At 43.9% G+C, this 25,658-nt stretch overlaps 1 protein-coding gene across 3 annotated transcripts in view; it reads right to left on the reverse strand.

The window, feature by feature from the left end:
* The window catches only part of KLHL4 (kelch like family member 4), a 42,765-nt gene extending 19,284 nt beyond the window's left edge, over nt 1-23,481 (reverse strand). For 2 of the 3 annotated variants that reach the window (XR_014164579.1, XM_081896738.1), the window contains exons 1-3: nt 22,277-23,420; nt 1,293-1,469; nt 98-234 (exon numbers count right to left, since the gene is read on the reverse strand). Coding sequence is in view for 2 of the 3 variants with exons in the window: in XM_081896738.1 (XP_081752864.1) it covers nt 98-234; nt 1,293-1,469; nt 22,277-22,701 (739 nt within the window). In the remaining variant the exon portion in view is untranslated. Of the gene's footprint in view, nt 1-97; nt 235-1,292; nt 1,470-22,276 lie in introns of all 3 variants that reach the window. The other variant, XM_081896739.1, reaches the window with a different exon arrangement.
* Nucleotides 23,482-25,658: the final 2,177 nt, after the last annotated feature.

The raw sequence follows: 25,658 nt of genomic DNA on the forward strand, positions 1-25,658 counted from the left end.
CTGCCTCCAAATACGCACAACTGTTTGTGTGAAAGAGCATAATACAGTTTGTTGATTTGGAAACCGCTGTGCATCAGAGAGTTGGCAGGGAATTTACCTGTGTATGCATAGTGCACAAGGTCTTTCAGTGCGTCGGGGTCCACTCCTTCCATTTTGATTTCTTCCTGTTTTGCTTCACGGACATCGTTAGTAAACATTGCAGCAAAATAGTCAGACACAGCACTCAGAACCAACCTGGGAAGAGAAGGTAAGGATCTGTGTCAGCTCTTTATCTTGATGGAAGCATCAACCTTCCTCGCTGCGTTGGTTTTGTTTTGCTTTTTGCCTGGGTTGCTCTAAATGATGCATTGTGTGCACACAGAATAACATATTTTATTTTATTTTGGCCTATGACTAGAATGTCACACATCTGTGCAGTGAAGAGAATAAGGTGATTAAGTAATCTAATATTCGCTTGGAGAGTTTTTTCTCTTCCCTGGGCAAATTAAATCCCCCCTCACTGGCTTGATACACTGACAGTGCATGTCTCTGCACGTCTACTTAGAAGGAAGTATCATTGTTTTCAGGGGAACTTACACCCAGGTGTGAATAGGGGAGAAATTCAATTCAGTTTGCATTTAAGGGTGAATTTACCTAATTTGAACTTTCTGGAACAATGGGCAGACTGAAACACAGCTATCCTTTGAAATTTGCACCTCTCTGAATCTTGTAAAGTAGTTCTCAAGCCACAAAACGTGTACAAAAAATACACGTATATACTGGGTTAGTGTGCATATAACTGCATATGTAATGGAAAACAGCATTCAAAAATGCATTATATTAGGGGAAATTATATTAGACAGAATTTCACATAAAAATCATTATTATTATTAATTTATTATTTATACCCCGCCCATCTGACTGGGTTTCCCCAGCTACTCTGGGCAGCTTCCAACAGAATATTAAAATACAACAGTCTATTAAACATTAAATGCTTCCCTAAACAGGGCTGCCTTCAGATGTCTTCTAAAAGTCTGGTAGTTGTTTTTCTCTTTGACATCTGGTGGGAGGGCGTTCCACAGGTCGGGTGCCACTACTGAGAAGGGCCTCTGCCTGGTTCCCTGTAACATGGCTTCTCACAGCGAGGGAACTGCCAGAAGGCCCTCGCCGCTGGACCTCAGTGTCCAGGCTGAACGATGGGGGTGGAGACGCTCCTTCAGGTATACTGGGCCGAGGCCGTTTAAAAATGTGTATATTAGAAGAAGCAGGGCAGTCAGGGAGGCTGGGCACCTATAGCAAGTTAAAATCTTTACCTGTGGGCAGGAATCCTATGCTCTCCAGCAATGAGAAGAACATCACATAGTTGCTTCTGCTGGAGATAATTCTCCATCTTGCGGAATGTCTGCTCTGCATGGTTTGCAGAATGAAAGCATTCATCTGATCTGTTGTTGTTCCCTCCCATAGGAGAGGAGCAGCTGCTTATTGATAGCCTTTTGGAGAAAAAATGAGGTCACTGTTATGCAGTAATAGCTGTTAGCAAAGCCACTTAAATAACACAGAGTTCAAAGAGAAAAGAAATCCTAATTATGCTTTACTGAGGAAACTGAACAAAAACGGTATATATAATTTGGGGAGAGGGAAACAGAAACGTTTTGTCTTTCTTACTTCAGGCCTTGTATATATTGAGGACACATTTAACTAAACATACAGGGGGGAACTCCCTCAGATGTACGGAGCCAATCAGGGTACATGCTCCTTCAGCATACCTCATGCCAACCTGTGTGATTGCTAATCAACACCTTCACCCTGCCCCTTCTTGGCACACTTTAGCTGTTGAGAGGTCAGGGAAGTAGAAGCTATATGAAGAAAACGCCAGATGTCCTTCTGTGGAGAGGGAGTTCTATCCTTCATGGGCTACCACAATGTCTAACAGTGTATGCTGCCACCATCAAATAGCTTTTATGGCATCAAACCAAAGGCCCAGCATTTATTCCCAGAGAGGCCAGCTAGTTGCCAATGGAAAGTCTACATTCAGGAACATGTTCTTACTTAGAGGGATTTTTATCTTTTGGTGTGAAATTGACTAGACCAGAAGCAGTTTGAGGCTGGTCTAGTCAATTTCAATGTCCCATTAACTTGCACCAGGCTAGGAGTGGCTCCAGTAAGGGGACTGGACCCAACAGGCTTGCCCCACCTGCATTCCCGCTATGTTGTGCACCTGTAAAGTTACTGAGTGCTGCAGTAGCAATGTGGCTGGGCAGAGGGGTGGAGGGGGGAGAGAAAAGTCCAGGTGCAGCACAGAAATCATAATCTGTACATAGCCTTAAGGATTTGCTCTAGTTGACTGAGAATGCGCAACTCCCTCTTCCACTCTCTTTTCCTATTTTCCATCAAAATGAGTTATCCCCAGTGCCAGCCACTAACAGAGCTTTTGACGGAAACTCATTATATCCAACGGAATGCCCATACATTTCAAACGGAGGCGCCGAGCCGGCTGCTGCATTAGAAGATAAATATGGGAGACTGAGCTCAAAAATTGGAACTATTAGGTAAATAGCGCAACGAATTGCTGGCATTGCATTTCGGGCAGAAGACAGCGATGCGCTAGCACCAGAATTACCGTGGAGGACAGAAATGTCCTGAAGGTGGCCTCTTTAATCCTGTTGGTGCAATTGTTTCAAAAATAGGGGTGGGGGAGTAAAAAATGAAGATCCCACTCCAGCTGATGAGTTTCTTTTGAAGCTTCTGATCAGCAGCCTCACTACACTCTGCCTGGCAGCATAACCTTTACAGCATTGTTTGGGGCTTGGTTTAAACAGCCAGCTTATTCTCTTGTTTGGGGAGGGCTGTAGCTCAATGGCAGGGTGTCTGCTTTGCATGAAGAAGGTTCTAGGTTCAATCCCAAAGCATCTTTAGGTAGGGCTGGAAACATCCACCCTATGAAACCCTCGAGACCCCCTGCCAGTCACTGTCTGCAATACTGAGATAAGTAGACCAGTGGCAGCTTTCTGTGCTGCTATTTATTTTAGCCTTTTCTTCAGAATCAGAGGACTGGGACCTTGCTTTATTTTTAGGGGAGGAGCCATAGTTTAGTAGAACAGCATCTGTTTGGCATTCAGAAGTTCCCAAGGACAATTCCCAGCATCTCCTGCAAGAGCTGGGGAATGTTCCCTGTCTGAAACCCTGAAGGGCCCACAGCTAGTCGATGCAAACAATACTCAGGCCCAATCACCTGATATGATATAAGGTAGATTCCTATGTCCTTACTGTTCCCACTATGTGGCTTGCCACTGTTTTAAGATATTTATCATCTATCTATCATCTATCTATCTATCTATCTTATCTATCTATCCTATCTATCTATATCTATCTCTATCTATCTATCTATCTATCTATCTATCTATCATCTATCTATCTATATCTATCATCTATCATCTATCATCTATCATCTATCTATCTATATCTATCATCTATCATCTATCATCTATCATCTATCTATCTATCTATCTATCTATCATCTATCTATCTATCATCTATCTATCATCTATCTATCATCTATCATCTCTCAGTTTTGTAACTGAGATCATAGACATTGGGAAGGTATGACTCACCTATCCAAATGTTTTCAATAGGACCCAAATTCAGCAAGCCTTGACTCTCATGTAGATGGGAAATGTGGAAAATGGGGCTTATGACTGTGCATTTAATACCCCCCCCCCAAAGTCATCCTGTTGCTCCTGGCCCCACTTTTGCCATCGTGATGCTCATGATAATGTCAGCACTAGAAAGTCTTCTCTGTGTGCTGAGCACCCCATGCATGTTACAACCCAAAATAGCAAGGCTCCTAAACTGCAAGAGAAGAACTTCCACAACTGCTGCAGACATTATCCTGAACCCAATGAAACTGTGTTAGGAGCAATGGAACGAAAAGAATTTAGCATGATAAATGGGCATGGAAGTCCAATTGAAGAAAGGTGGCCTTCGCCACCTTGCAAACTATCATAACAGTTCCTAGGATACCAGAACTTAAATCTCCACTCAACCATCAAGCTGGCTGTCTCTCAGTTTCTCATCTTCCCAATCCTAAATTTAGTTATTCATATTTCCACAACTGCCATTAAAAAACTAAAAACCAAGTCTCTGTGAAAATTCATCAGCATAATAACAGGAATGTCTCCTAATATACATATATCTGAATGAAAATTTTGCCTGCTATGTACCTTTTTGTAAATAATGTGTTTTTGTATGTTATTTTCATGAATATATGCATTTCTATGCACCCTCTACCCTAGTATATGGAAAACTGCACTGCAAACTTTGGAAGTGCTCAAACTTTAAATGCGGACTGAATCTAATTCTTCCTCCATCCCCCCTCTTACATACACATTTTGCCTGACTGATAGAAGTCACCAGGGCATAGGAAAAAGCAGTTTTTCCACCTCAATTTCTCCCTCTCCCTGCCCCATTGGAGTGCTCTGCCCACATTCCTGATTGTGCATACAGCAAAGAAATGGGATGCAGACATGTTTGTTTTAACTGTCTCAGCGAATTGTATCATCAGATAGGAATGGGCTGCATCTTCCTTTTCGAAGGGGCGGGGGAACCCAAAGAAACACCCTTCTGATGCTTGTGAAAATGTCTTCTGCGGGTGATATTGATGTGTCTCCAATATAATGGGAAACTCATGTAACATTAATGGAAACTTATATGATGTTAGGTCTGGAGAATCATTTTCATTTATCACCACTGGGTTGTTTTTATGAGTTTGGGATTAAAATGAGCCATTTTCCTGCTCCCAGCTCTCTTGTTGAGTATTTATGTGGTTCAGAAAACAGGGAACTTGTTTGTATTTATGAGGCAGTAAGACTATCAGGAGACTTACAGAACAAGCAGCATTACAGTGTGTAGCTTTTTAGCTACCATGAAGACCCAGTGATTAAACATCCACCTCTTTGCCATCACACACTCAAAATGGAAGATACATAAGACCTATATCTGTTAAAGCTAGATGTGGAGGGCAAATTCCATCCAGAGCACATTTAAAGGCAGACATACCTAATATGCAGTTTCTGAAACAACATACGAACTGAAACACAGCTATACTTTGAAATTTGTGCTCCTCTGAATTTTGCAGTGCAGTTCTCCAATTAAGAAATATGTACAGAAATGCATGCACTAAGGTAAAACATGCATTATAAAATGCACATGTTAGTGAAAACAGTATACAAAGTGCACTATATTAAGGGGAATCACTTTCCAAAATGTCTCTATTAGGCTAGCCAATGGTCTGACTTGCTTTAAGGCAGCTTCAGGTCCACCTGAACTCTCTCAAAAACTCACTGCTGGAGACTGTGCTGCTTTTGTTGGTTTATGTTTCTTTTATTTGCTTATTTATTTATTTATCTAGCTATTTATTTTTCATTTGAGAATTTGCACCTCCACCGTTCATCCCTAGATAGTGTGCAACATATTAAAATAAATGCAAGAAGTCTCAGTAACATATAAAGTTGCATAAAATATTGGTAATAGCAGCAGCAGGCAGACTTAATGGAAGTGCTTTAAAAGACCCGGTACTTAAAAGATAACATGGTAAATTTCAGATTAGGTTCCCTAAAAAATAGAGTTCCACAGGTGCAGTGCTCCGGCCAGAAACAGCCTCCTGCCTGGTCTCCACTTGTCTCAACTCTGACAATGCAAACACCTGAAGAAGAGTACCAACAGATGACCACAGTATACAGGTGAGCTGATACAGGAGTGTCTTTAAGCATGTGAGTTCCCACTATGAGTGGCTTGGCAGGCAAACACCTGCAGTGTGATCTGGGCTTGACAATTGTTGGCAAACAATGGTAAAACTTCAACATTGGCAAGATATATTCCCAATGGGAAGTCCAAGTCAGATTTCTAGCAGATGCATTCTAGTTTCTGCAGCATCGTCAAGGGCAGCTCTATGTAAAATACATTGCAGCAGCCCAACTGGAGTTTATCAGTATGGGAAGAGTCATTCATGTACAAATACACAGACTGAGGAGAGGAGAAAGAACATTCACATAAGCAGCATTTGTCCAAAGCAATGACAGACCCCCTAAAAACCATCATCGCTCTCTTGAAGATCTATACCTATGCTGCTTTTTTCCAGCTAGTGACTTATGATTACCTTTCCCAACTCAATAAAACATGTCACTACTTTCTCCCAATTTTCAATTCCATGCCAGGGCATTAGATCTCTTATGCAAGGAGTCAGAGTGGTGTCATAGCTGTGTCCTATAGCTCAAGCCCACAGATTATTGAGTGCGTGATTTACTGATTCTTTTCTGCTCCCATTTTCCCCAAGTGCTTCCTTCTAAAGAAAGATTACTGGAGATTGGTGTTGCCTTTTTCTAATACATGATCATGAGGAAATTGCATACAAACCTACATACATCATCGTTTTATCCACAAATAAAACCATGCTCAAGGCAGCTTACAACATGAAAAAAACTACAGAATAATAAGTGTAACATAAGTAAAAAGGTAAAGGGACCCTTGACCATTAGGTCCAGTCGTGACCGACTCTGGGGCTGAGGTGCTCATCTCGCTTTATTGGCCAAGGGAGCTGGCGTACAGCTTCTGGGTCATGTGGCCAGCATGACTAAGCCACTTCTGGAGAAACAGAGCAGCACACGGAAATGTCGTTTAACTTCCCGCCGGAGCGTTACCTATTTATCGTAATTTTTGCACCATAACACTCACTTTTTTCCTCCTAGAAAGTAAGGGGAAATGTCTGTGCGTGTTATGGAGGGAATGCCTACAGGTGGCATGCCTACGGATTTTCCTCCTCTAAAAACTATGTGCGTGTTATGGTCGGGTGCGTGTTATAGAGCGAAAAATATGGTATCTACTTGCACTTTGACGTACTTTCAAACTGCTAGGTTGGCAGGAGCAGGGACCGAGCAATGGGAGCTCACCCTGTCACGGGGATTCGAACCACCGAGCTTCTGATCAGCAAGTCCTAGGCTCTGTGGTTTAACCCACAGCGCCACCCGCGTCCTACAACATAAAGGTAAAGGTAAAGGTACCCCTGCCCATATGGGCCAGTCTTGACAGACTCTGGGGTTGTGCACCCATCTCACTTAAGAGGCCGGGGCCAGCACTGTCCGGAGACACTTCCGGGTCACGTGGCCAGCGTGACAAAGCTGCATCTGGTGAGCCAGCGCAGCACACGGAAACGCCGTTTACCTTCCCACCAGTAAGCGGTCCCTATTTATCTACTTGCACCTGGGGGTGCTTTCGAACTGCTAGGTTGGCAGGCGCTGGGACCGAGCAACGGGAGCGCACCCCGCCGCGGGGATTCGAACCACCGACCTTTCGATCGGCAAGCCCTAGGCGCTGAGGCTTTAACCCACAGCGCCACCCGCGTCCCACACAACGTAAGTAGTCATAAACAATAAATTAAACACAACAGTGGACTGACTCCAGCTTCAGAAGCTGAGGCTACTGATGAGACCAGAGACCACCTTGGCTCCAAGTCCTGGAAGACTTACTCCCTGCCTTACAGGCCTTTTCCACCTGGCCTGGCCTGGCCTGGGAGGGCAGGGCTCTGACTGACTGACTACAGGGGATGAACAGACTTTTGGGCTGGGATATTGTTCAGAGGTTTTTGTTGGGGGTTATTGTTCCTGTTACTGATTTTTTTGTAGCTTTAATTTTAAATTGTATTATGATTTATGTCAAAATTGATTGTATAATGTGTTTAATTTATTGTTTATGACAACATAAGCAACAATAACCCCCAACAAAAACCTCTGAACAATATCCCAGCCCAAAAGTCTGTTCATCCCCTGTAGTCAGTCAGTCAGAGCCCTGCCCTCCCAGGCCAGGCCAGGTGGAAAAGGCCTGTAAGGCAGGGAGTAAGTCTTCCAGGACTTGGAGCCAAGGTGGTCTCTGGTCTCATCAGTAGCCTCAGCTTCTGAAGCTGGAGTCAGTCCACTGTTGTGGTGATATCAAACACAAGGCATGTGAATTTTTCCACCCTTCCTCCTCACCTTTCCTATTCTCAGGATTCTTTGAGTCCTTGAGCCACATAGAATGTAAAGATTTCTAATGTGGTTATTGTGGTAAAGTGATTTTAGGGGGAAAGGGAGCCATATGGCCCCTTGTCAAGAGTTCAAGGGACCCTAGGTATGCATCTGCAGCCATGATGGTATCTGGTCTCTCTGAGCTCCCTCAACTTTTGTAGCTGGAGTCAGTCAGGGCCCTGCCCTCCCAGGCCAGGTGGGGGAAAAGCCTGCAAGGCAAGGGAGCAGGTCTTCCAAGACTCACAGGTAAGATGATGATAATATAAGTTGAGCAGGCAGGAAGCATGCACACTCTTGTAACTGCCCTGTGCAGACAGGCTTGGATGACCAGGCAGACAAAGGCCCTGAGAAGAAGCTGAAAGGGCAATGAGCTTAGCATGTGTGAGGTAAACTTCCAGAGGCTTTAAGTTACTGCTTTGTTTCACACCAAGAGCGTCTCTGTCTAATAAAGCACAATACTCCCTGGTTTAAACTTTATGTATTTTCCCAATAACCTTATTAATATAGTTCCATATTCATACTCTTATGAAGCATTAGAAACCATTTGGCAACTGTGACCTAATAAATAATACTCTCATTATGCACCCAAACATCCCAGAAGATGCGCCTTCACGTACGTGGTAATAAAGCATGAGCCTTGCTCTGCAATACTAATAATCATTTCAGCTTGTCAGGTAAATAGCCAATTATGGCTTGATTAGTTGTCCAAGTCCAAAGGCTACAAAATGCGAAAGAATTATGGTAACTGGGGAGCCACTACACAAATCCTTTAGAGAGGAACTGGCGCCGATGGACCTAATTTATTTGTAGTGGTTGTGTACAGCGAGTCTAATTATGCTAGATTCGGTAATTGTTCACTCTGCCGCTCTATAATAATTGCTTTTCCAATTAATCTTATTTATTTTGAAATTGCTCATACATTTTCATATTTGACTTAGGTATCAGTGAGTGCAGTAAAATGACTTCCCAAATAGATGATATGATGAGGACTAGAAAAGTGGCAGTTTGCATTAGGAAATGATTTTTTTTCCAAATTGGTTTCTTACATTTTTCATTTCCTGCTCAGAATGCTCAGAAAAATCCTTTCCCACAAGAAGGGCTTGAATGCAATTGCCTTCTGCCAAGGTTTGTTCCCCCAGTAACTGGTATACAGGGTCATACTGACTCTAAACTGGAAGATTCCATATAGCATATCTGCCCAATTCCCTTCTAAAGTTATCTAAGTTTGCGATCATCACCATATCTTATGGCAAAACATTCCACACGTTCTAGTATTTGGGGAGAGGGAAAACTTTATACAGATTTTCTCATGGAAAACTTCTCTACACATACTTTCTCATAGATAAAAGCTACCAAGATTTGTTAGAAGGAAAGGTCGTTGTGTAGCATGTTATTTTTCATTACTTAATAATTTATCGTAACAAAAATAGCCTAAAAGTAGCCTAAGGGGGAAAATAAGCAAGACTGCTTTTAGCTCACAGTCATACTGGTGAGAATGTGCCTCCACGAAAGCTTTAGTTGATTAATCTATTGAGCACACTTTTACCTTAATAGACACTTTTTGTGTGCCCAATTTTTGGCTGTGAAAATGCATCACAAAATTCAGAGACATGTGAATTCCAAAAGGTAGCTTCCATTAAAATGTGAACTGGATGAACATCTCTACCTTCTTCCCCCTTCCAAGTAACTGAGTACCTGAGAGCCAGAGAATGTTAAATTAATGGGTGCTGGGAGCATGTGTGCCATGAAACTCCCCTCTAAAGTGATGTACAGTTTTGCATAAGCTGTCAGAAAGACCCACCATAATTAGAAACATGCGTTTCCGTAGAAACAGCATCTTTGGGAAACTGAGCCGCTGTCCTGATGATACCTTTCACACTGTTGTTCCGATGACGCAGAAGATTATACTTGGTGTCAAAAGACGGAAAAGCAAGAGGGGGTTAGAGGAGAGGATTGTCAACTGGAACGGGGGAGAGGGGGAGCGGAAAGAGAGAAATCTACCAAAAGCTGTTCAGGAAAGATGACAGGGGGAATATCTTTATTATAGCATGGAGCAAATCCCCAGCTAGACAAGGGCAAAAATGAAAGAAAAATACTGCCCCTTCGTGACTTTTGCTATACATGTGCCATACATGAGATCTGAAAAGGGTTTCTGGAGTTAAGCGGCGAAGGAACTCCAGCTCCAGGTTAAGTTCCCCTTTCAACAAACTTCCTAAATTGGCATCTTGATCCCAGTCAATATCTCTGTTGTACTGTTTTGAACTGATTTCATGCATGCACGTGTTGTTGTTCTGAACTGTTTCAAACTATAAACTGTATTTTTCACTGCGTGGTTTTTTTATAAATGCAATTGTTTTAATGGTTTCGATGTAAACTATTTTATACATATATTTTATTATTTGGTGAATCACTTCAGGATGCCTCATGGGAACCAATTTATAAATGATATGGGGGAGGGGGAGGGAGGAGGAGAAGAAGAATTAAAAATGTAGAATTCTGTGGTTCTGGGGAATAACAAAGTAGGGCTGCTCTGAAAACTTATTGCAAAGGTGCTGCTTCTAGCCGTATGGAAAACCTCAGAATTGTTATTTTCCCACAGTTGGGATTTCATGCGTTTTAGCCCTTTGCACATCAGCTTGCAGTAAGCGTGTAGGGCCCAGTTCTGAAAGATGTGGTGAGGCTTCTGCTCTGATTAGAATTAATAGGTGTTGACAGCTCATAGAGCTGAAGGGTGCAGAGGAACAGGGGGAGGAGCACCCAAATGCTAATCTAAGATGTCAGGAATCCATACTGAGCATGATTTAATTCTGGAGCTAAAGGAACAGGAGGCGGATGCACACTTGAGACTAAAGGGGAGGGCACTGACTACTCTGTGCCAATGTGGAGTTCAGGATCAGCCACAAAGCTCACCAGTCAGCCTTGCACAAATTCCTTTCCTTTCCCTCAGACATGCTGTTCTGGTAAGTTGGATGACAATTGGAGGGGTTTATGCTCTTATCTGCTGTGTTTTTTTTTTCTTGTAGGTCATCCACTCACAACTCACAGCTGTGTTGCATGGATCTAAGCCAGGCATTCCCAAACTCAGCCCTCCTGCTGTTTTGGGACTACAACTCCCATCATCCCTAGCTATCAGGACTAGTGGTCAGGGATGATGGGAGTTGTAATCCCAAAACAGCTGGAGGGCCAAGTTTGGGGGTGCCTGATCTAAGCTGAGCCCAAGCATAATGTGGTGTGACCAGCATTTTGCTTTGAAACTTCAAGAGGAGTAGATCAATATTCATGGAGAATGAGGGCAAACAGATACTGTAGTCGAGGAGGGGAACGGGCACTGTGGCCCTCCAGATGTTTCCCATCATTCCTGGCTTTTGGCCATGCTGGTTTAAGATGAGGGGAGCTGGAATTTCAATGGCATCTGGAAGACCCACAGACTCCCTGCTCCTGCCACAAATGAAGATAGATGCAGTTTAGGCAGCAGCTGTCCAGCCACTCCTTTGTAAAACAGCTGGATGGCTAGGTGGTCCAAGAGGTCCAGCTGATGGGAATTAATTCTTAGGAGATGGTCGCCTGAGAGCTGGGGATCTCTCTTGGTCTCTGAATGAGATATACTTCAGCACTTTGGCATGGTTGCACCCATCAAACTTAGGGAAAAGTGGGAGAGAGAGAAACAGCTGGCAGTTTTGAAAGAGAGAGCAAAGGGTTACTCATTTGAAGCTGAGATGGAGTTCTAGGAATGCTGCTTACATTCCCCTCTCTAATATGTGTGCATGAGAAAGAGCAGGAGATAATGAAGTTGGAGCATCTATTTGCTCTGCCTGTGTATCAGAGGGAGAGTCTCTGGCAGAAGAATCATCCAAACCAGAACCCTGAGAGTCTCACACTGGCCAGGATGGAAGGTTGGAGGTGGCAGGTTGGAGGGGAAATAAGTATGCCAGCTCCTGGGCTGGTGCAGTCAGCCCCTGGTCCTGCATTTCCCCACCTCTTCTATAGAAGGGGTGCATTACAAGAAGGATGTGCTGCCACAGAGAGGTCTGTGCACTGCGTCACCAACCACAACCCCTCCACTCACAGGAGAGTGTGAGGAACAGACTTCTTGGCTGGCTGTCAGGTGCTTTGGAACCCCACACAAGAGATTTTGGCAGGTGTCATGTGATAGACAGGTGGGTTTTCCTGGTGAAGTTTTTCGGGGGCGTGCACCTACCATACACATTTTTGCAGAACAACTTTCCCTAATGTAGTGGCCTATTGTGTGTTATTGTGTGTTATTTTAACAATATGCACTTTTATGCACACTTTTTCAGAATCTATGCATTTTTTCATTCATTTTATCATCTATCTATCTATCTATCATCTATCTATTTTGTATACAGCCCTACACCCACAGGTCTCAGTTGGCTGGACTATTGCATTGCAAAATTCTGAGAATTTTGAAGGCTTTATTTCTCATACAGCTGTGAAATGTGCCAATTATGTGGGTTCACCTTTAAATGGGAACTGAACCAAATTTCTTTCCCATCCCTGGTAAGGACCAAAGCTGATGGGTAAAGTGGTCAACACAGCATGGACAATTGTCTAAAGCATGAAGCGCACAGCGCTAATGGCCTGTGCCTAACTCCTCATAAATAGTTTGGAAGTCAATGATTCAGCCGTAAAATAACCTTTAATTGTCCATTAGGTCTAACTAAAGTGCTTTTAGACTGCATTTCTATAAAACGAGCAATCGTTTTTTATGTCCTCCTAAGAATGCGCACACTGTGATGCAATTTCCTGTTGATTTCATAGCTGTGTCACCCCAACTTCTCTGTGAAAACAATCGAAACACTGCTTTAATATGCTTGAAGTATCTAATTTCATTGCTATTTCATACACTGTCCGCAGGCCCCCTTTTTTTTTTGAGATGCCATTTTTCACAAGAATAATCAATGGCTATGTTGAAAGATTTATGGACTATAATTGGAAAGAGTAAAATGTACCATTCCATTATCTTCATTTCCCATGATAAAGAGGGCAATGCTGCTAAAGTAATGCTGCCTTAGCCAACCTCGTGCCCCCCAGATGTTTTGTTCCCACCAACCCCATGGGACTACAATTTTGGACTGCATTTCCCACCATTGAGCCTGATGGGAGCTGTGGTCCAAAAACCACTGGAGCACATAGGCTGGGGAAGGGTGCTGTGAGCACCTTGCCAGGATCATGGGCAGCTGTTCAGAGTCCATGCCCGTTGTTGTGCCATTCTTCCAAGCTATTTGGATCAAGCCACAAACATAAAAAGTTGTGTGATTTTCCCCAAGTGTGTGCCTGGCTTCAAGAAGAGGATAGAAAGCCTGTTGTGGAAGTGTAAATGACTTCACTTATTGCCTCTACGCTTTACAGAATTGTGTATAACCTTTACTTAAAGGGCACTACCATGCTGCTAGTTGGTGCTTGCTGCTCCCTTAGGTAACAGCCACAGCCAATTTTTGCTGCCTATAATGAGAAACTATAATGTATAATTTAAGCTATTTTCCAAACAATGCCCCTACTGAGTGTAATGCAATTAAATGGGAAACCTGAGTTGCAGTGCAGAGGCTTTACACAAGAAAAGTCTAACATTAGGCACAGGAGAACTAAAAGAAAGAGGTAATAATGAGCTGGTGAAAACATTAAGTATATTCACAAAAGAATATTTTTCTTCCTTGGCTCAGTAGAATTGAAAAGGTCCCTCCACTGGGTGATATTGCCCAGCCATACTACAGTGTTAGGTTTACCAAATGTCATGTTTATCATAAACAAAACATTATCTGTTGCCTGTGGTCTCTACCTACACAGCCATAGGCTGTTTCAGAGAAAATGAAACTGCGGAATGTTAGCAAACGGTGCAACTTCTGGGAGAGAAGTGAATGGTTTCTTTGCCTAGGGAAAATAATCAAAGAGTACATTGGGAAAATGAAGGAAGTGAAGTCATAAGAGCTTAAAAACTGGGGACTGTGGAAGCAAGAAAGAGGCAGAGATGATGGGAAAACAAATGTGCTATTCACATATAGGGATGCAGGAGAAATGTGATTATGTTTGCATTTAAAGGTGAACCCACAAAAATTGCACTCTCCGAAACAATGCACAAAAAACAGAGCCATCCTTTGAAATTCTCACATCACCAAATTTTACAGTGCAGTTCTGCAGCCAAGTAATTTGCATAGGGATGCATATATTCTAGTAAAGTGTGCATAGAAACACATATGTTCATGAAAATACTGTGCAAATTTGCATTGTGTTAGGGGGAAATGCCTTGCAAAAATGTGTATATCAGTAAAAATTGGCACAAAAATGCTGATGACTTATCAAGAGTGGTGCTCTGCTAACATTATTACCCTGGAAGAACAACTGCTGTTGCCTGGCTCTCTATCTGACACCTTCCCTATCTGACACACAAATCTTTATTCTTCATCTCTCTCCTTCTCACCTATTTCCCTCCTCTGTTTTGTTCCTTATATTCACATTTATCTAAAAAAATTAAAATCAGATTTGTTGGTAATTCAACAAGTCCAAGACAGTAGTAAGGAGAAAATTCAACTATTAGAAGCCTCTTTTCTTTTCCCCTGTGAATTTGGTATCACCAAAAAAGAGACGAGAGATAGCTATTTTTTCAAGCTTCTCGGTCTGATGGTGAATCTCAAGATACAGTTGGACTTCAGCTCCCACTGAACTTGTCCAGTGGTCAGGGGTGATGGGAGTTTCTCCCCGTTGCTTCAGTTCTCTATTCTGCCTTCAGTTATCATTATTCTCCTTTTTAATGATATAGCTCTGGATAAAAACATTAATAAACTACAGATTTGGTGATAGTGGTGGTGAAAAGAGCTAAGGCTGCCAAAGCTCCCAAACCACCTTTTCTGAAGGCAAGCTGTGTGCATCTCACCTTGTCAGTCTCGCACCCAAAGTCTGCCGACTCGGAGGCAGCTTAATGATTTTCTGTATAGCCGACCCTGACCTTATTTAGGCGACGCTGATTGGAAGTCATTGTGTGAGCCTGGAATAAGCTTACACTGCTAGTTAGTGGTCCGGTTCAATGTCATCTGCATAGAAAGTGCAGATGTGACTTGAAATTTAAATGGGCAATTCTGCAGGCAGCAAAATCCTGGAGGGCTCACAATGGCCTGAAAGGACCACCCTGAAACCAGAATTGGCCAGTGTCTTTCATACTCACTGCTTGGAGCCACTTCTCACTGGCAATATTCTGCACTGTCGTGCAAAGTTTGTAAATGTGCGCACTCCGTATGGGATGCCACACATGCGCAGTCCATACGGACGTCGTGCATGCATCACCAGGCGATTCGCCCCGCCCCTTGGCATCCCGCCCCGGGTGCCACAGAAGGTTCCTCCACCACTGGGCTTATTGTGTGGTTCGTCTCTATCAGGGTCATGGCCCTCCAGCCCACCTAGCAGCCCCAGTTCTACAGAAACAGCTTCCACACTTGTAGCAAATAAATACTTGTGGAGACAAAAGCTGTACTCCCAACTCTGGGTCATAAGTTTAAATGTCAGAATATTTCTCCCTGTGCTCAAGGTATATTTCCCGAATTAAAGTGTCAGTTCAGAATAACAGCAAAGGCAATAGAGAGGCAACTGTCTAAATCTGGATTGTAAGCTCCTCGACACAGCCATTTGTTTCCCTTACAGCAGAGATGGGGGAGCTGAGACCCTCCATGGCCATGGTCTGGGGCGGTGGGATCTGTAGTCCAATGATATCTAGATTTGCCAGCCCTGTATTAAAGTGCCATCTACATTCATAATGTACTCAAAAACAACAGGAGCAGCAATACCGAAATGTTGCCATTCCTGATTCCAGTCGGTCAGTCGGTCGCATCCTCTTTCTGGATGTGTCATTCCATACTATTCCCCCTCCCCAGAGTTCCATTTCCATTTCCCCAAGAATTAGCATTCAGTGCCCATTGAGCATGCTCAGGGCCCACTGAGCTGCTTGTCAAGATTTTCCACCCTTAGGCATTTCTTCCCTCTGCAAAGTCTGAGCCTCTTGCTAGCCTACTGATTCCTTCTTGCGTGGGGTAAGAAAAGGTTCTACACTTGACCATTTCAGTCTTGGAATATTTAATAAATACATTGAGCATGGTGACTATTTGGAGAGGCAATGAGAAGCACTTGTTAGATGGGCACACAAATGGAGCCTAAGTACTACAAGGTTTAGCAAAAGTTGCTAGCTATGGGAGCCGGACAGAGCCTCCATTTACAAAAGGAGAATACCACTGAATATGATTTCCTGGGAGCCACAGCATGGAAGGCTCTCACCTTGGGGGATTGTGACCTTCCTGGAAAGGATATGATAGCCATCAAGAGGGCATCAAGAGGCTGGAATTTATATACCCTTGTCTGATCCAGCACAGCTTTGCCTTCTAATGAGCAGAGTTCCTCTTATGCAACAGGGTTTCCTTAGGAACATAAGAAGATGCTTTATGGCAAGTGAGAGCATTTGTCCATCTACCTCAACACTGTCTACACTGACTGGCAGTGGCTCTCCAGACAACGGGGATGGGATGGCAGGTTGCAGCTGTAATAGGGAATTTTGGACATCATACCCTCCCCTTCAGCTCTTCTATGAATAGAATAGTCTTCCACTTGTATTGTGTCATCATTGGATCCAAACCACAAGGGAGGGAAATTTGGCCACTCAGTTAAAAAAAAATGCCTAGAACGTCTGTCAAAACACTAGACATTTTAGAGGCAAGAACACCATATTCTATGGTAATGAGAAGATAATCATTGACAAGGACATGAAAAACGCAACACCCAGTCAATCCTGACAGTCACGAATCCTTGATAGAAAGGGGTTGTGATTCAAACAGTTCCCATTAGATGAGTCCACAATCCCTGTATTTGTCATTTGGTGAAGTTCATGAGAGACGCTAGACATGTGTCATCACGATTTGGGGAAGCTAGGCAGCAGATGAGAAGCGCCATACCCTGACCCTTAATTGCTGGGTGCGGGAATGTTAAATACTATTATGCCTTCCGCTTTCTCACCCATCCCCTTCTTGGGTTGTAACGCAGGCAATCACTAACTTTGACACTGCAAAACAGAATAAAACACCCAGTCGAAAAATATGCAATGTACAAACAGCTTGCGTTTGCACCGCATGTTTTTAAACTTCAAGCAGATGGTCGCAGACAGTACTTTTTGCATTTTGGGACATTTGATACCAGTGTTCACTTCTCTCCTTTTTTTCTGCCCCCTTCTGCACCCATACATATGCCAAGTGAGGATAACACTTCATGCATCTGATGAAGTAGGGATCTGGTTGAAGAAGAATATGTCATAATAAATGAGTTAATGTTTAAGAAGCGACACGACTAGCATGTCTAACCCTCTGGCCATTTTTAATACTGGCCCTTTCACTGACTGTTTTCACAGAGGATAGATCTGCTGGTGGCTTAACAGTGGAGGCTGGTCCATTAGGACAAACTGCCCCACCAACCTCAGCCTGCTTACCTGCCTGTCTCCTGGCTTACAACCAGTCAAAGGGCTGTCACTGCTTATCCTCTGGTGCTTCCTCATTCTCAGCATTTCCCTTGTGCAACTCGGGATGGAGGAGGCCAGGGACAAAACAATAAATTAGTTTTCTCTGCCTTCCTTAGCTCTGCCTTCACCTGCTGTTGGTCTCCCTGCCTACCAGTCCTATTGAGCTGCTAATGAGAACCAATTAGAACTTTCAGGTTCTAAAGCAGTTGCTGGGTCATGGCCATAGCTCAGTGATCAGGCTTTACTAACACATTGTCACAGGAGTGTGCTGGTCTGTAATCACACAGTTCAAAGATAGTTAAATTTATTAGCAAAAAGAAGGATCTCCACAGACTTGACTGTCAGGCTTAATGAGCGGAGTGGTCTTCTTCCATGAAAATCAGTTGCCAAGACTGAAAGTGCCCACCTCCTCAGGCTTTTTCCAAGCAATCAGAGACTGCGTCTGCATGAAGCCAACCACTCCTCTGCCCTTTTCATGCCTCTTCTGGTTCTGGGAGACCGGGGGGAAGGGGAGCTTGTCGTAGCAAGAGGAGGAGACACCCATGACTCTTCACCAGCTGGACTCACCTCTGCCTCTTGGCCTCCCTCTTCTCCTGCTTCAGCTTCTGCCTCTGATTCTGGGCTTCTCTCTGCCACAGACTCTCCCAGCTCACTCAGCCCTGTTACCTCTTCAGCATCTGACACCTCCTCTTCCCTGTATTCTTCCCTCTTCTCCCTCTGACCACTCATCAACATTCCACCACCAATCCCTGGGCTCTGAGCCTTCCTTTTTCTGGAAGTTCTCCAGCTAGATCCTCCCACCATTCCTCTGCATCCAACCAGTCCATGACACACATATGAGTATCTACCTGGAGCCTCTTCTTCACCACTACCACCACTACCAATGACAACAACAACACACTGCTTTAGTGACAGGTTTTCTTTCCTGCCTAGTAATTGGAAACAACTTCTCATTATCCCATTGTTGAAGCCCCTAGCTGGAAAGGCTGTTGCTGTTTACTTCGCCAATCCAGAGGAAAGATGTTTTAGGGTTTCAAAACACAGATACTGCAAAACACAGTGATGCTGCCCTATCCAGGTGGGGACCATAGTTTAGTGATAGGGCAGCATCAATTTGCACACAGAAGATCCTGGGTTCACTCCCCAGGACCTCCAGCTAAAACGAGCAGGAAGCAGGAAATGAAAAGGACCTCCTCCACAGACTCTGAGGGGCTTCTAAGTTCGGCTACAGCTTAGAGGAAGAGAGCACACTTTGCATGCTGAAGGTTCAAGGCCTAATTCCCAGGGACTCCAGTTGAAAGGATCCAGAAACAGTCAATGAGGAGGACCTCATTCTGAGTAGTCAAAGTAGGCAATCCAACTTGGGTGGACAACTAGCTTAATGTGGTACAAAGCAGCTTCTTATGATTCCCCATGCCAGGTCCATTACAACTGGACCTTAGTGCCTGGAATTGTTCTCACACAGTGACTTTTCCGTGTCCCTGTTCAATATTCCTGACAGCTGCTGTAGGATATATGGAGAGACTCTCAAAGGAAGGCCAGACTCCACACAATTTTGAAGGCACCCCAGCAGTGATGACTATATTGATTTGTTGAGTTTTGCTGGGCAAAAGTGGCCTCCCAAAATTTTCCACACTTATTCTGGGAGGCAAGACTGGGGAGGAGAATATTCAGATTAATCTCTGGGAGGGATGTGGAATTCTCTAACAGGTTATGTGGTAGCAAAAAGAATTCCCACAAAATTCTCTTTTGAGACATTTTGATTCAGGTTAATGCTGAATGAGACTGTTGTTCATTCATTCTGATAGAGAAAGGAAGCAATTGTCCAGGAGAAAAGGACCAGGAGAAGGAAGGTGCACCCATTGCTTTATTTAATATTACTGAATTACTGAATGTTAAACAATATGAAAATTGGGGGTGCTTAGCAGGAGCTGAAATTCTCCATCCAATTACTGGATAAATAAATTGAGGAGGCCATTTTGTTGAATATTCTCCAGTTGAATATTCTTTTCCAACAGTTCAGAAAAAGAAAAATTCAAAGAAATTCTGATAAAATTGTTTTTCTGAGAATTTCAGCCCAACTTTAGCCAGCTACCAGCAGAGAAAGGGATCTTTCCAGCCAATGGTGGTTGGTGCGTATCTGGGCTGCTAGGTGGAGTCAAGTAATTCTTGTTTGTCCCCATCCTCTTCTCTTCTGAGTTATAAGGAGTAGACAGCTAGTAAGCAGTGCTACCCTTCGAAAGGCCATAAATAAGAAGTCATGCAAGCTGAGGACACAACAAAGTTGGTTGGGCAGTGCTGTATTTGCCTTAGTATAGCAGTTTCCACTGTTTCCACCATATTTGTTGTTCTTCATGCTCAAAGTTCCTGCTCAAGCTATGCTCTCTCATACACTTACTTGGAAATAAGCCCCATTGGCCTCCATTAAACACTTATCAGTAAAGGTGTGTAGAATCAGACTTCACAAGGAAAATTCCATTACTGAGTATGTTGCTGCATTCTTGTTGGCATCAGTGCAAAATGTACACTGGTGTCAGGCACTTAATGACTCCTCTATAGATTTCAATATGCCAACGTGCCTTTTGTTCAACTTGCCCAGACATAGATTTGGACGAATCAGGATTGCTACACATCACAAGCTGGAGAAATGAGAAGCAATTTTTAAAAATGCAGGTTGTCAAACAGGATTCCTTTTTCCCTGGCATGAAAAAATGCCGGAGACTAAAATTATATATATTTTTTGCAATACATGTACAGTTTGTATTGGAGCAAAAACATTTGCATCCTGACTGAACTAAATAAATGTTCTCACAGCAATTCTGTGAGGTAAGTTAGGCTAAGAGAAAGTGACTGGCCCAAGGTCACCCAGTGAGCTTCAGGACTGAGAAGGGATTTGACCCCTGACCTCTCAGGTTTCTTGTCCCAACACTCCAACCACTACAACATACTGTTTTTAAAAACAAATTACTTCTGGAACCACATTTCCACCACCCGTTTTTTTTTTGCTTTTGGCGCTTGTTGCTATCAGTTGCTATCAGTTTCTCACAAGAAGTGACTCCCATCCTAAATCTGAACTCTAATGCTTTCCTCTCATTTTCAGTGACATTTTACTTAGAAAGGTCACAGCCTTGTCTACACTGGGTTAGTAGTTAGTTCAAATGAACACAAGGGAACTTATTCCTAGAGGATCAGCCTCCGTGTTTGTTTAGGACTTACAGGTCAATCCAACATATCAATCCCTGACAAGCAAGTGTCCCGTTCCCCCCCCGCACCCACTGCCCCCGCCGTCAAGCATTTAGTTTAATAGTACTCCCAAGCAAGTGTGCATGACTGCCCTCGGTTCTCTCCCTTCAGCAAGCTGCGGGTGAGATTACTGCAATTTTAAAATAAACCTTTAAGAAGCTCCTTGCCACTTCCCAGTATGGTTCAAGGTTAATTATATTCATCAATGAGGCAATAAACAGCAGCAACAAAGAGGACTGGTGGCAGTGTCTGTGTGTGTCCCAACGTTTTCCATTCATCAAAGTTTGAACTTATTGATAAAGTCACAGGAAAGAGAAGGTTTTGAGCTGGTTCATTTATCTGAAGACAAATTAACACGCTCTACAGAAGCTACTGAAAATTCTCAGGGAAGTGTCAGGGGGGAAGGGGGTGGGAGTAAAAACAAGGTGAAACACAAAGGACCTTGTTCCTTGGTGGGGGCTGCATCTTATAAACAGGAAACACCATTCACACACACACAAAATAGCAGTATTTAGCACAGTGTGATGTGTGTGAATTTTAGAGGAAGGGGTTTCATTCGCTTAGGGTTAAAAAGCCCCAGCAATTTTTTTAAAATGAAACAAAGCATGTTTCCTAAGAACTGGACAGTATATTCATTTCCAAGACAACAGCAAGAGTAAGGTTTATTTAAGAAGAGAGAGAGTTGGGGGAGAAAGAAAGAGTAAGCAGTTTAGGCCAAAGCTCACCTTTCTCATTAAACTTTAGGCTCACAAACCCTTAACTGGGGAAAAGGGAAGCTGTTATATGCCAGGTCAGACCACTGGCCCATATGGCTCGGTACAGTGGTACCTCAGGTTACATATGCTTCAGGTTACAGACTCCGCTAACCCAGAAATAGTGATTCAGGTTAAGAACTTTGCTTCAGGATGAGAACAGAAATTGTGCTCCGGCGGTGCGGCAGCAGCAGGAGGCCCCATTAGCTAAAGTGGTGCTTCAGGTTAAGAACAGTTTCAGGTTAAGAACGGACCTCCGGAACAAATTAAGTACTGTACTTAACCCGAGGTACCACCCGAGGTATTGTCTACACTGGCTAGCAGCAGTTTTCCAAAATTTTAGGCAGGGGGTATTCCCAGCCCTGCCTGGAGATGCTGGGAACAGAACCTGGGACCTTCTGCATGTGGATGCCTTACCACTGAGTTTAGGCCCTTCCCCTACCCTGCTGTAACCAAGTATAAGTACATGCAACCAAAATAAATGCACATGGATACCCTGTCTGCTTCGATTACTCTGCCATTCCTCTCTCACCCCCCACCCCCGCCATGTCATATTTTACACTGTAAGTTCCTCCAGGCAGGGACTTGTTGTCTTGTGCATTGCAATGCGCTGTGCACATTGGTGGCGCTTTTTACATATAACAACAACAACAATGTTAGCAATAACTACAAACAATGACCATAACAATAACAGCAATAACATGCAGCTGATTTTCCTCAGCGCTGCCCCCTAAATCACCCACCTCTCGACGGACTCATCCTTGCTCTCCTCTGTGATCATTTGCAGCTCCTCTGCCTTTCTGTCCAGCTCTTCTTTGTCACCTTCCTCCTCTCTGACAGCTTTCGGCACCTGCTCTGTGGCTTGCAGTTGCTCGATGAAGTTCTGCTGCTCAGGCCAAGTCTGGATCGGCCGGTGGGGCACTGGGGTCGGTCCAGGCACTGGCGCCAAGATGTTGTGCCGTATTGGGCTGTTGTTTTTCTTCAGCCCATTTCTGTCCCGCGAGTGGCTCTTCAGCCTGTTATGAACTGGTGTCCCTCTATGCTCATATCCTTCCTGCTGCAGGCAACCTCCGGTGCCTGTGGAACTCTGAGAGGGGTGGCTGAACCATCTCCAGCGGAGCCTCAAGATCTGCTTCACGTCAAATTCCTTCTTCCCCGAGACTGACATCTTCACAAGTTGTGGAAGGGGAAAGAGAAAGAGAGAAGGAAAAGACTGCTACAAAAAAAAATCCTGTTGTTCCAGAAAGGAAACAGACCCTGTGTTCGTCTCCTGTGTTTTTCAATGCCTCCGCTTCATCCTCTCCAAAATAAGGAACGAAAGCAAGAAATGCTCGTGTTCCTAATACTTGTCCTTCCCTTTCTCTCACTGAGGCTTCCTCTGTATGTCGCGGACAGTTCTGCTAAGATCTTCCTAACTGTATAGGTGGGAATCCATCCTGACAGAATGATGAGGTCAGATCTTAAACAAGTAAATCAGCTTAGCGCAGGCAAGCATCTGCTATTACACTACCCGGTGGCTCAGCTCACACACACTCATGCAAGCAGCACTGTAGAGCTACACTATCATCCTAAGGGATCTTAGCCTGCAACCTCAGCTGCATGTAAAAAAGAAAGCAGTTCATACTTTATTCCACACACACACACACACACACACACACACACACACACACACCAAGGCAAGCCAAAATGCCTCTCCCTCACACCAGGGCTGCAATCCTATATACGCTTCCCTGGAAGTTAAGCCCCACACACAGGGTCAGGATGCCTTGTTGCACAACTTTAAGCCTTCTTACGTGTAAGCAAACACCACTCAGTGAAATCAAATCTGGTTCATTTCCAAGTCAGTTGAGGAGGTTTAGGGATGTGATACAAGATTTTATAAGGGGTATTAATGGGAGGATGTTTCTAAGTAGGTTTTTAATGCTCGGTTTTTCAGTGCCGTGATTCTCCAGCAGTTCAGTTTCTTCTTAAGAATATCTTTCATGTATTCCTTGTTTTCGTTATTTGTTTTTGTTTTGTTTTTTAAAAGTGAAATAACTAGAGGGAGGTAGCCCTCATGTATCGTACAATATTACTGTAAACGAAATGAACAGCATTCAGTTTTAAATTCAATAGCATAGTCTGGCATAAATGGACTTTCTTTCTCTCCCCCAGGGTCCCTCAGTTTGTAGGCATAGAATTATGTGGAATTTACCTTCCCTATAGGAAGGACTGCAGAGGAAACTTGAAACATTCAGATGAGATACCCTCCCTAAAGAAGCATATCTGTGGAAAACACAACACTGTTTCCTGGCTAAGTGCCCGTGTAAATATCCTCATGCCATCCGGCTCATCTATTTTCTCTCTCTGACACACACACACACACTGCATAAAGAATCAGTGCAATTATGTTGTCTGTAACCAGCTGGGGTACGCTAGAACAGGGGTCAGCAAAGTTTTACAGCAGAGGGCCAGTCCACTGTCCCTCAAACCTTGTGGGGGGCCAGACTATATTTTGAAAAAATAAATAAAGGAACGAATTCCTATGCCCCACAAATAACCCAGAGATGCATTTTTAAATAAAAGGACACATTCTTCTCATGTAAAAACATGCTGATTCCCAGACTGTCTGCGGGCCGGATTGAGAAGGCGATTGGGCCGAATCCAGCCCACGGGCCATAGGGAACCAGCACATGGATTTAAAGTTCCTCTGTCATTTTATTAAAGATCCACATGCCTCCCATTTATGATGGTGGGGTGTTTGGAAGAGGAAGCTACCTATTGTGGGGGTATTTGGAGGGGGTGCAGTATGTGCAAACAGACAGACACCTGACACACTGCATTTCTGGAGCACCTGGGGTCAAGGATGTCAGCCTTGTTGAAACAATGACCAGAAGTGCCATTGCTTTTCCTCTTTAGCATCAATGAGGAATCTCTATATTAGGAGCTGCCAACATGGTGCCCATGGGCACCAGTCTGCCCGCCCGTCCATATTACCTGCAAAATCCACAATGTAGAAAAGACTGTTTGTTCTGCCAACTCAGTCCCTGCAGTGGCTCAGCCTCTCTTCCCAATTCAACATGTCCCCTTAAGCATGCTCCTATTTCACTGAATGCCAGGACTGGACATCCACCCTCCCTTGCATTCTGAACAGAGGTGCAAAGAACTTCTCTCTGTAATCAAATAGCTGCCTTTTATTTCTTCATTGATGGGTGCTAATGGGAGGTGATATCTGCAGAACCTGGTGGTCCTCTCTCTTCTGGCACTCTTTTAGATATGGCACGCACTTTACACCCGTGCCACAATTTCATAGCAGCCATTTTGTGCCACACCATTCCCTCACAGCAGCAATTTGGTGACAGGCAGCTATAACACTTTCTCAAAATTCCCAGTGTGCTCACTGGCCCAAAGGCGTTAGTGGCCCCTGCTCTGCATAATAACTGCAAGTTCAATCTTCTGAATGCCAATCCTTACGTAGCTGAAATGACACTAAACTTGCATAAGTGGGAAGTATCAGAAGGCTATTGTTGTTGTTGTTTAGTCGTTTAGTCGTGTCCGACTCTTCGTGACCCCATGGACCAGAGCACACCAGGCACTCCTGTCTTCCACTGCCTCCTGCAATTTAGTCAAACTCATGCTGGTAGCTTCGAGAACACTATCCAACCATCTCGTCCTATGTCGTCCCCTTCTCCTTGTGCCCTCCATCTTTCCCAACATCAGGGTCTTTTCCAGGGAGTCTTCTCTTCTCATGAGGTGGCCAAAGTATTGGAGCCTCAGCTTCATGATCTGTCCTTCCAGTGAGCACTCAGGGCTGATTTCCGTCAGAATGGATAGGTTTGCTCTTCTTGCAGTCCATGGGACTCTCAAGAGTCTCCTCCAGCACCATAATTCAAAAGCATCAATTCTTCGGCCATTACCCTTCTTTATGGTCCAGCTCTCACTTCCATACATCACTACTGGGAAAACCATAGCTTTAACTAAACGGATCTTTGTTGGCAAGGTGATGTCTCCATTTTTTAAGATGCTGTCTAGGTTTGTCATTGCTTTTCTCCAAAGAAGCAGGCGTCTTTTAATTTTGTGGCTGCTGTACCCTATCAAACCTGAGGTTCCCTCCCAGCAATCTAGGCATGTTCCTACCTTAAGAAA

This window comes from Podarcis melisellensis, assembly GCF_964234715.1.
Source record: "Podarcis melisellensis genome assembly, chromosome: Z".
In the NCBI taxonomy this organism is placed as follows: domain Eukaryota; kingdom Metazoa; phylum Chordata; class Lepidosauria; order Squamata; family Lacertidae; genus Podarcis; species Podarcis melisellensis.